At 52.1% G+C, this 12,048-nt stretch overlaps 1 protein-coding gene across 1 annotated transcript in view; it reads left to right on the forward strand.

The window, feature by feature from the left end:
- Positions 1-10,578, forward strand: part of LOC116660156 — a 112,217-nt gene extending 101,639 nt beyond the window's left edge. Inside the window, exon 8 of the mRNA XM_032468855.1 lies at positions 10,459-10,578. Within this exon, the coding sequence (XP_032324746.1) occupies positions 10,459-10,578 (120 nt within the window). The remainder of the gene's footprint in view (positions 1-10,458) is intronic.
- Positions 10,579-12,048: the final 1,470 nt, after the last annotated feature.

Below are 12,048 nucleotides of genomic sequence, written 5' to 3' on the forward strand. Positions count from 1 at the left end.
GGAGGCAAGAATAAGTCTCAGTGCTGTGTGCGCAGATCACAGCCATGCCAGGAGCTCAGATCAGTGCAGCTGGAGCAGTAAGGGAAAGGTGGGTGAAGTTTAGACAGGAGGAGGGGATCGGGAAGTGTAGGCACAGCTGAGTGTGTGCGTGTGCGCGCGCGCGTGTGCATGTGTGTGTGTGTGTGTGGTGGGAGTGACCAGGCGGTGGTTAAGAAGACAGCAACCGGGAGCTGTCCGGGGTGCTGAACAAAACAGCACCCACAGAGCTTGTCCGCAGCTCTTCCTCAAGCCTTGGAGTGTCCTTTATCGTGTCTGAACCTCAGTTTGCTCACCTAGAAAACTGGAGTACTGATGCCTGCATCACAACCTTGTTGAGAGGATAAATGAAGACCACGGAGGATCGTGCTGAGCATGCAGCCTGCATATAGTTGATACAAGCATTGGGAGGGGTGGCATGACTGAAGTGACCCCACTTCCCTTGGGTTTCCCCCAGCCTTTAGGCCTGGACACCTCATGTTGCATATGGGGCACTGGGGACCAGAGAAGGGAAGACACTTGTGCCAAGAAACACAGTGTGTTAGTAGAGGAGGGGGACTAGAACCCCAGGGTCCTGCCTTCCACTGCTAATATTCTTAGATGGTGTCTCTCCCAGGCTCAAAGCCTTATGGAAACTAAACACCTCTGGGGACTCAAAGGAATGACACTCTAATAGTGGGAGTCCAGGCACTATGACATCTGTTCTCTTGGGCCTTCCTGAGCAGCCTCCCTACTAGCCTCAAGCCACAGATGGCTTGTCCTAGCTCTGGGCTGAGCATCACCCCAAATTCATACAGAGGTCCTTCTCAAGCCATGTTGGCAACATCAGGACTCCTGAATACCCAGTCTCACCAGGGAGATGAATGCTTTTGGGCAGGATTGGGATAAGGCAGAGGGCTTCTGGAAGCCACAGGAGAGACCGCTCTCACCCTCCCCTGCCTCTTGTCGCCTCATCTTCTCAAACTGCCCAACCTCCTGAGCCCTGGGCATGCGATAACTTTGCAACCACTGGGAAGGGAGCCAGGAAGACTTCACTCCAAGACCCCTCCCAGGCCTACTGATTATGCTTGAAATACCCTCCAACTTCAGCCCCATAAGCTTTTTCAGCCTTTGACATCTTATCTATTAGAAACAGACAGGTTCTAGGTGTGAGACCCAGGTTGGCCATTCCCATCTGTGACCTTGGGCAAGTGACATAACCCCCCGGAGCCTGTTTCCTCATCAAGTGGGAATAATAATACCTATTGATCAGCATTTTTGTGCAGTTTTGCCACTTTTCCTCTTTAGAGCCTGAGAACTTCTGGATTCTAGTGTGTGGGTGAGGTAAGTCCTGTGGAAGACAGGAAGGGGAATGCTGCAGGTATAGGCCATCCTCAGCACCAGCTTTTTAAACACTGGGAGGGCCATACTGAGCTGCCATCATAGCCACTGTGTAACCTCTGACCTTGCTGCCTCTGACCTGGCTCTGGAAGTTTCCCTCCCTCAACTCCTACCCCACCACACTCACCCGGGCTCAGGAGTGGTCACTTGGAGTTATGATGAAAACATTGGGCAACTTGCAGACCTTGGCCACTGGTGACACCCACCTTGCCTACTACCCTGTCTGTAGCTGGCCCAAGGCTCAGACCTTAGTCAGTCCTCCACCAGCCAGTCTAGCCAAAGGGAATCTGTTTGGGAGAGGGATTGGGCAGGCTTGGACTTAGGTCCACCTCAATTTCTCCAGGCACAAAGTACTCAAACAAAGCCTAGCACAGAGTAAGTGCCCCAAATGCTTTAGTTATTATTATTATTAGTAGTAGTAGGAGGAGGAGGAGGAGGAATATAGCAGCCCATTTCACAGAAGAGCAAGGTGAGGCCCAGAGCAGTTGAAAAGCCACCTCCTCTGTGAAGCCTTCCAGGTTCTGCCCCTTCTCCTAGAAGTGGTTCCTCCTTCTTTCTGACTTGTTTCAGTTTCTCTCTAATGGTCTAGGTTGGGCAGGGCCTGACACACAGAGGGTAGATTCTGAGGTGGGTGGGGTGAGTTGGAGGAGCCCCTCACATGGCTGTGGGTGCTTTGAGGAGGCCTGGGCCCGGGAAGCCCATCTACCCAGGGACCCTCCACTTGGGTGAACCCCACTCCTTAGCCCTCACTCCCCTCTGCTGGCTCCCCTGACGGCCTGCTGAATTACTGAGGAGTGCTAATGTGTGTGGGGAGAGCAGGGCCTCTGCCACCCCGGGCGACCTTGGCCTCTGCTGCATCCTCACGCCTTCTCCCTGGGGCATCTGCTGTGTCCTCCTGTGATGCCCTCTTTCCTCTCAGCCCCTTCCTCACTGGGTCCAGTGGACAGAATTCTGACCTTACATCGCTACCAGCTGGTTGGCAGTTTAAGTCAGTTCAGTACAAGTTAGCTGAGTGAAATTGTGTGTGAGGCACTGGGGATGCTGTGAGGACTAGGCTCCAGGAGACTTCACTACCAGGGACGGGAAGGGAGTATCATCCATGTGCACCTACTGTGTGTGCATCTGGGCACTGGGCAGTGCTTTCCTGACCTGGTCACTGAGAGGTGAGGTCCTCCTCAGTTTCCTGATGAGGAGAGTAGGGCCTAGGAAAGTGAGGAGTCTGCTGGCGATGCTCCGTGTGGATGGGCTGGCCTTGAGGAACTGAAAGGGAAGAGCTGCTCCTGAGCTGACCCAGCTGGCTCCCATCAGTGGCGGGGAGAGTCCGGAGGCACGTAGGCTGCTCTGGGCCTTCCACAGCATGTGGCTGGGATCCAGGGAATCCACACTCTGAGGAGGTTCTTAGCCCTCCAGGAGCACAGGGCAGCCTGAGGCCATTGTATGAGGCAGCTCATGGGACCCGCTCCTCCCTGCTGGGGCTCCCTGCCCTTAGCCCTTCCCCAGCTCAGATACCTTAGGGAGCCCAGCCCGGCTTAAGGTCCTCCTGATGTGCCCACTCTGACCCCTATTACCCTCTGGCCTGCCTGTGTGCCTCTTCCTCTCCTCTGGTGGCCCCGATGGCCTTGTCATTCCCCACCTGTTCCCCTCTGCCCCTTTTAGCCTTCTGCCCACGGAGGAGATCAGCACCCTCCACCATAAACCTGCCTGCCCCCTCACACTTTCTCTCTGGCCTCCCACCCCTGCCTCGGAGGAAGAGGCACTCGCTCTCCAGCCTGAGGCTCCTCCCGGCCCTGCCCATGATCCAGCCCCTCCTGTCAGGCATCCCCTTTCCACAGCTCATGCCTGGCTTCTGTCCCAACCTGTCCCCCAAATCTGGAGGGTACCTGGGTCCCCCAAGCCCATGGCCATTCCAGGTCACTCCCACAGTCTCCTGGGCTGTAGCAGAAGCCCTGCAGCAGGAGACCAGGAGACTAATGGAGACTGTCAGCAGCCCTGGACTTCCGCCTAACCCATGTGGCCGTGGAACTTCTTGGGCAGCACTTCTGGGGCTCAGTTTCCCTCTGCTGAGTGGCCAGAACAATGCTTAGATCATGGTGGGCACTCAACAAGTTCCTGTTGAGTTAATGGACTAAGTAACTAATCCCTGGTCTGCCCCCTCACCTGATGGCTGTGCAGATCAAAGTGACTAATGGATTTACAAGGGCTTTGCAGGGTTGGACAGTGTTGCTCGGACATGAGCACTCATGCTCAGCGGGATATTGCTGCTCCCTACCCAGCTAGAGACATATGACCCCTGTCCCTCCCCCAACAGGTCAGCCCTGCCCCTCTTGACCCCTGAGACCCTTCCTGGCCTGAGCATCTCTAGTGCCTCACTACTGCACCAGTAACCCTGCCCTGAGTCCCACCTCTACCCTACTCTAACCTGGCCCCCAACTTGCCTTGTGCCCTGGCCAGCCTGCTCTTACAGATTCGTGTCCTGGAATTTCTATCTTCCTGTCCCAGCTTCCCTGGTGCTGAATGCATTCCCATGAGTGATGCCCTTCAGTGGACTCAGCCCATACCTGAGGTGCTACCGCCTCTGCTCCTGGTTTCCTCTAGCCCCTGCCTTCAAGCCTGCAAATCTGGGCAGAGTCCTGAGTGCCCAGTCCTCCATGTGAGAAGCCTTGGGGAGCATCCTGCCCTGTTCAGAGGGAACTTCTAGGACTGAAGCACCCACATGTACACAACCACCGGAACATGGCAGAGCCCAGAAGGTGGGTTCTGGCTGTAGGAGATACCCAGGGGTAGGGGTCAGGGAGAGTTTCCCGGCAGAGGTGGTTGTGCCCTATGGGGGCCAGTGAGATGAGGAAGAGGGGATGAAGAGGAGGTCCTTACCAGTGGGCAGAACAGCATGTGCAGAATTGTCCTGGGTGCCCACTCTGTGCCAGCTTCATACCCCTCATGGCACAGCCTTTGGTGGGTATTATTAGCTTAATCTAACAGAGGGAAACAGAGGTTCAAAGGCACTAATGGACTTGCCCAGAGTCACCCACTGTCACTGAGGGATTGTCAGGCCTCAACCCCACTTCTAGCATCTTTTCAAGCTCCTTAGTGAAGGGAGAGGCTGGGAAGAAGGGGGAGGGACTTTGGCACCCGCCACAAGCATCACACAGCTGCTGACTGACTTTCCGGAGAAGGGGGTGTGGGATGGGGGTGGCTTTCCTAGTTGGTCCTGTTCTTCCCTCCCCCCTCTGCTCACCGTGGGAGAACCCTCACGATGAGAGGTTCCCGCCGCGCCCCCTCCCTGGAGAGGCCAGCAGTTTGCCTTTTCAGAGGATAATTCCCCATTATACAGAGATATTTAGCCTAATAGAAGCCGACAGATCATTCAGGGTAGTAATGTACTCCGGCTTCAAGCGTTTAGTTTCCTCGGCCTGAACTCCCAGATTAAAGGCTCCTTGCCTGCGCCTGCCCCACAACGATGCCTGTGACCTTGACTGCAGTGATGGGGTAGGTTTCTGCCACCCTCTTTCCCTCCCTCTTTGCTGACTTCCTCCTCCCTCCCTCTATCTTTCTTAAAGAAAAAAAAAGGCATTTTTCTTTATACGTATTCAGTCGAGAGGCTGTTGCTTAAACCCTGCATGCTCTGGGGACAGGCCAGTTGTGCTCAGCTGCCAGCGGGGCTTGGAAACACCTGGCTAGCCCCAAACACTCCCACAGCCATGTGGGGCCAGAGGGTACACTGCACCTGGTGGGCAGTCGGGGCAACTAGACCCCCCAGCCTGGCATGGGCAGACAGGGGCTGGGCAGATGGCCTTGCCCAAGGACAAAACTGGCCCCTTACTTCCTCTGCCCACCTCCCTGGCCCAGGGCTGGCCCATAGAGACCTGGCCTGATACCCTCAATGACTGGGGGCTCCGAGGGCAGGAGGTTTCTTCTGTTCCTCAGACTTGGGCATCCTGGGAGGGACCAGGGGGACACTAATGGCTACATTGGAGGAGCAGATGGCTGCAGAGGTGGTACTTGAGGGCTTTATGTTGATCAAGGGGGCAGCTTCCGGATTTGCTTCCTTCTGGTCCCTGCAGGGTCCACTTGTCAGTTTGTCTGTCCCTGCTGCTCTCTGTCCTGTCTTTGTCTTGCCTTTTCTCTCCCTCTCTCTGCTGCCCCGCCTCCCTTTCATCTGCTCACCAGTCTGCTTAGTTGAGCTGCCTTGCACTTCTGTGGAGGCAGCAGGGAGCATGGGAAAGCACTGGTTATTTAGAATTGACTGGTCCTGGGTTCAAATCCTCTCTCCAGAACTTAAGGCTGTTTCTGTTCAATTTAATATTTTGAATTTGGGCAAGTTCTTAATCTCTCTGAGCCTTCATTCCATCATCTGTAAAGTGAGATGCTGATACTCAGCTCACAAGAGTATCCTGAGGTTCAGTGTGTGATGGGGCATGGAGTGGTCCTGGGGGTGGCAGCTTTCCTGCCTCGGTGGTCTCTGTCTCCCCACCTCCTGACACTCCCCTCTCTCCTTCCCAGATGCCCTCTCTCTGCCCCTCTGGCTAGGAATAGGGAAGGTGCTCAAGAGGGATGCCTGGCAAGGTGGGTTCTGGTTCCCCCTGGTCACAAGCTGTGTATGTGTGAGGGGAAGAATGATGCTGAGAGGGAGGGAGTTCATTTCCTTGAATTCATTTTGTGAGCAAAGCCTAGGGCTAACCCTGGGTCTAGTTTGAAGGAACCAAACTAAGGAGCTGTGGCAGGACTACCAGGGGAATGAGGGGATGGGGTGGAAAGGCAGGGACTGTGTAACCTGGGAGGAGAAGCTTTCTAGGCTGGGACTCCCCTCCCACGTTTCAGGGAGGAGGTACAGAGAGAGCTTGTAACCTTCAGGAATGGAGTCTTGGCAGCTGGATGAAAGCCCAGGGTGGAGGGGACATTCTCACTCTCTGCTTCTGGGGTAGGGGTGGTGGGATGACCATTGGGAGTACAGGAGGGGAAGGCACCTGGGTCTGGGGCTGATGTGCTGTGAGACCTTGGGGTAGTCCCATTCCCTCTCTGGGTCTCAGTTTCCTCATCTGCTAAATGGGGTTAATCATCCTGCCCTATGTGCCTCACGGGATGGGCAGAAGATCCAGTGAGAGAACAGATGGGAATGTTCAGTGATCTATAACAATAATAATAATCGTAACTATTATTCTGGACATCATTGTGCTTTCCCTGCACTCTCTGTAACATCCTCTTTGATCCACACAATCTAGCCCTGATTCATATGTGGATAGAATTAAAGAAGTTCATAGCTGAAAGCAACCTCTCCATTTAGTGCAAATCCCTACCCAGCATATATATTCTCCAGACCTCTGCTTGCATGCCCCCAGGGACAGGGAGCTCACTACTCCCCATGCAGAACAGAGCTCTGTCTTCCTAGAATTTTTTCTCACTGAGTCTAGCTCTGCTCTCTGGGCGCATAGATGCCAAGTGTCTTTTTCAGAGACCTGAAGTCTTGACCAGGCCCCTAAGACTTCCTCAGGGAGCATGGGTTCCAGGCCCACCTCTTCCTGTCAAGCCCCTGTAAGCAGACCCCACTTTATCAAAATTTTATGAACAGATACATAAAAGAGATGGCTGCACCATCTCCAGAGCTCGTGGCTGGCTCACCCACGTGAGTCATGTCTCCTGGCCACTAGGCTCAAAAAAGGCCATGACTCCCTGTCCACTCTGTGTAGCTAGCTCTTGAAGCTACTCACAGAACTCAGTCAGGGTCTAGTAACTCCCTCTTTCCTAGGGCAAGTGGAGGGCTTTGAACAGAGGATTCTGCCTCCCTAAGTGACCCCTCCCTGGACCTACCTTCCAAACTCCATCCTAGTCTCTGCCAAAAAAGGTTGTGCCAGTGAGATTCCACCCGGGTACCAGCCTGATCCACTCTCCCACATTCCTGGACATGGAAGGTCTCACCTACAAGGACGTCATGAGGGCTTTGCTCGTGCCTGGCTGGAGTGCACATCACCCCTCTGAGCAGCCAAGGAGTACGTGCAGTTACCCCGCAGGACGCTTTGGTCGTGAACTCCTCAAACTGGCCATTGTCTTTCACAGCGTTCTGGGCAGCACTTCCAGAATATTAGGATAGATGTGAACTTACCAGTCTAAGCTTAAATTGGCTTTTTGAGCCCCCTTTTTAAAACAAAAGGGGGAAAGATGCTAATACTTATAAATGCCAGTCCTTGACGTGCATCATTTCACCAGGCCTTCGCTGCAACTTTGTGTGGGAGGCTTGTGGTCACCCCTTGGGTGTGTGTGGGTCATACGTACCCACGTGAACGTGCACACGCACACGTTTCCCAGTTCAGTGGCAGTGTGACCTCTGGCAGGGTCTTTTATCTTTCGGGTCTCAGTTGCTCTTCTTGTGGGATGGGGCTGCCTGGGGCTGGAGGCAGAATACCATGTCCTCTTGAGGTCAGCCCTGGCCAGTGACAGGAGCACCGCAAGCAGCAGGGGCCTGCGGCCTGCCTGCTGGCCCGCTGTGCTGTGCCAAGGGCCCTGGGAAGTGTTTATTGAAGTCCACTTCCACACAGGGCTGCTTCCCGCTGCCCCCTGAGGTGAGGATCTCGCTCTGGCAGGAGGGAGTGGTCCAGGGTCAGCAAATTGGCAGGAAAGCCTGGAGACATGAGCTTTGCTGCCAGGAGATGGATTATGTTCATAGTCGAGGTCTCTTGGATTCATCAGTAGCTTCAATTTGATAAATTTTCATTTTTGTGTATGTGCTTGTTTTTTAAAAAAATTTGAAGCAATATTTTATTTCTGCAACTTTTTTCTTTCAATTACTACAAAAAGAATTTCTATGAAATTAAAAAGGGAAAACACACACACACACACACACATCTGTATTTCAACCACCCCAAGTCAACAACTGCTCCCTCCCTGCCCCCTTGCCTTTTTCCTGTAAAGACAATACTAGAACCTTGCAGAATATATGGGAAGTAGAAGTGGCCCTTGACCTCTGTGCCTTGGTTTCCTCATCCAAAAAATAAGGGTAAAAATTCCTCTCTGTTACATTTGTTGTACAGATTATGAGAGTCAATGTTTTGGTTAAGTAAGATGAGTTAATAAATAGAAAGGAAAGATCACCCATAATGTCACCATCATGGCACAAAGAGGCAGCTGTAGAAGTCTGTCCTTAAAGTCAGAAATTGAGATTTTGAGCCCCAACTCTGCCCTCACTTCCCCGTTTTTCCAGGAGTATGTGTGTGGCTTCTTGAAGCCTCAGCTCCTCCATCTATAGAATGGTACGAAATCTGGACGCCACGATGTGGGTTGGTGGGTAACAAATGTGAGTGAGCTTGGTGAGTGCAGAGCCCTGTACTCTGCTGCAGCCCAGCCCCCACCCTCATCCATTTTCTGTTTTCTTGCTCAATCCTGTTAGGTAAACATTGCTCTGTGCCGCTACCAGAATTCATGTTTATCGTTTTTAACAACTGTGTAATATTCCACCACGTGGAGGTGTCGTGATGCACTTTGTCATCTCTATTGTGGGATGTTTAGGCAGCTTCCAGAATTTTGCTGTTGTTAATAACCCTGCAGTGAACAGCTCTGTGCCTGGAGCACTTCCTCTCTGATGGATGATTTCCCCAGCCAACCTCCAGGATATTCATTGAAGCTGCTTTGTGGCGGGGCTGAGGGATGGGCCAGCGGCTGTGGCTGGGAGAGTTAGGTCCCTACAAAGGCGGTCTGATATCCTGCCCCAGGAGTGCAGCATGGGTAGTGGGGCAGCAAGACAGTGCCACAGTGCTGAGCATGGTGGGAGAACATGAGGCCCCCATGGGAAGGGCAGTGGGTGCTGTGGAGAGTTGGGGCTAGGAGTCAGAGGAACTAAGTTCCAGGTTTTGCCTTTGCCATTTTCTGTGTGAAGTCGGGCAAATCCCTTCTCCTCTCTGGACCTTAGTTTTCTCTAGATACTGTGGCCAGGTCAAGGGTTGGTCCAGAGCTATACTTTCCAATGTGGTAGCCACTCACCACAAGTGGCTATTTAGATTTAAGTATGAATGAATAAAAGAAAAGAAAAAATCAGATTCTTCGGGTCCCTATTCACATTTCAGTATCCGTGTGTGGCTAGTGGCTACGTTATCAGATAGCACAGGTGTAGAACACATCCATCATTGCGGAAAACTCTATTTGACTGCTCTGGTCTAGAGACATTTCTAGTGATCCAATCAGCCCAGTGTTCTGTGATTCGGGATCTCTGTCATCATGCCTTTTTATGGAGCCAAGAGGAAAGCCAGCAGCCCCTAGATCAGAGAACTCATTAAGGGTCTAGATGGGCTTAGTGACTTTCCAAAGACCTGGACCTCTGGCAGTGTCCTGAGTCGGAAATATTCCCACCTTGTTTCTCTCCCCAAAGGTCCCAGCTTGGCCTCAGAGAGAAGCTGGGGAAGAGTGTAGGCTCCTCGAGGAGTGGCCCCCAGCCAGGGATGGTGCCCAAGGGAGACTGGTGTGAAGGTAGGGTAGATGATTTCCTGGTTCCTTAGATAGGAAGGCACTTGGAGAGCCTACCCTGAGCTCTGCCCATGGCTGGAACTCCACCGTTCATTCCCTTGGATTAGGCATTGTCCTCTCTAGGATTCTTTTAGAAGTCCAGACTGAACATCAAATAAGACAGCTGCCTCACTCAACTTTGTCCTATTCAGGCTGCTTAGGCCATGTTCTGGGCACTCACTGGGAGAGGAGCTGTGAGAAATAAGTCCACAGTACTGAGGGGAAAACTCCCCTGACTTCTCCCCACCACCAGGCACATACACTCTGGCAACAGCATGTGGATTCCAGCCGTGCCTTCCCCCTCCCAGCCCCCACTTCTTTTCAGAGGGGAGGCCTTCTAAAGATGCTCTTCTACAGCCTGGAGGTACTTCAGGGAGAGGGGGCAGTAAATGGGGGAAATAAGATATAAGACGTGAGGAAGCGAAGACAAACTTGGCTGATTTTGATCTCCCCTTTGTCAAGGTGTGGCCACCATCTGCCCTATGCACTGTGCCCAAATGCCCCTCTGTCCCTGTAAGAACCGTGCTGCTCATTCATGCTTCTCCTGTTTTCTAGGGTTCTCACAGCCATGTCCTGGCTGCCTTGAGTCTTCCTTCTGCCAGCATTCCAGGGCTCTGTCCCTGTCAGCCCCTGGACCTGCTCCCAAGCTTATTCCTCAACCCCAGGCTGCGCTGAGAGGACTCATCAAGCTTCAGAACTCAGCGGGGCACAGTAGCAGTCACGGTAGGTGCCATCCCCATCCTGACTACTTCCCAAGCCTTCTTGGTCTCTGGAACAGGAAGGATACCTTTTTGAACACTGTGTCTGTTAGGATCCCTTTGATTGCAAGTAGTAAAAATGCTATTTCAATGAAATGAAATTATCTCATGTAACTGAAGTGTCTGGGCATGGGTTGGGCTTCAGGCAGGACTTGATCCAGTGGTTTCAACAATGTGACCAGGACCTGTTTTTTGTCTTTATTCCTATGCTTCTCCTTTTTGGTGATGACTCCACTCCTACTGGCATTTCACATGATATGGTCAGAAGATAACTGTCAGCTGTTTCTGGGGCAACATGCTTCCAGGTTGAAATCTGGGGACTGGGGTAGAGACAAAATCTGTTTTCTTGATAGAACAAATAAAAGTCCTGGAGTTGATCTCTTGAGCCCTATTGGTAGGGTTAAGGTCATCCTGATCCTTTTACTGGGTCCACATGGCTTGGAAACACAGATGGGTTAGGGGTCAGAGTCTGTCCTTCTCCAAGTGTGTGACCAGGAATGAGGGGGTGGGTGTTTCCCAAAGAAAGCTCAGGGTCCTGCTGGCAGGAAGGAGATGCCTCAAGCTGGGGGAGGCAAATAACAAATGATTATTATAGATGAAGTCTGCCCCATCTTTTTTTCCAAGGCCCAGTTTATGTCCCTCTTTCTTTAAGAAATCTCTGCTGACTGCTCCAGCTAATGGTTATTTCCTTTAGTTCATCCTCCAGCTCCACCCTTTTACAGATGGAAATTCTGAGGCTCAGTGTGCATTTCCTCATGAATACTCGATTGGTTACTGCTTCAGTGCCAAAGTGTGTTGCTCTCTTCACCTTGGCTACTAGGAAGCTCATAGCTGGTTTGTGGCCCATTTCTGATAAATGTTCAGGATGTTGTGGCATGCAGTTGCTCGGTAACATTGCTTTTGGCTTCATCTTCTTCTCTCTCATTTTTTTCCCTTGTTCTGATTTCTCTTATTTTTCAGTCTGTGCTGTTCTTAGCAGCCTCAAACTATTTTAGAAGGAAGTGGGGTATAAATAACCAAGAGCGGCCGTAAATGAAGCGTTCAGTGCTTACTGTAGCCAAATGCTAGGCCTTTTCCTTTCTAGGGGCAGCTGGGGTGCGGGTCTCCCCAGGCCCAAGGCCAAGCCTGTCTTCAGGGAGAAACAAAGCCTGACCATGGTAGCCCCAGTACAATGCCCCTGCTGCCTCGCCCTCTGTAGGCTGAGAATGGCATTGTTCTGTTTCCCACCCTCCTCCCTCCCCACTCCCCACTCTTATCAGAAGCTAATGAAAGAGGCTGGGAAACCCAATCCTCTGGTAATTAAATTTACTTAACGGGTATTCAAGTGGAGTAATGAGAAGTTTAATGCAGTGATTAGATTTTTCTTTAATTAATTAAAATGAGAACC

This window comes from Camelus ferus, chromosome 27 (assembly GCF_009834535.1).
Source record: "Camelus ferus isolate YT-003-E chromosome 27, BCGSAC_Cfer_1.0, whole genome shotgun sequence".
Classification (NCBI taxonomy): domain Eukaryota; kingdom Metazoa; phylum Chordata; class Mammalia; order Artiodactyla; family Camelidae; genus Camelus; species Camelus ferus.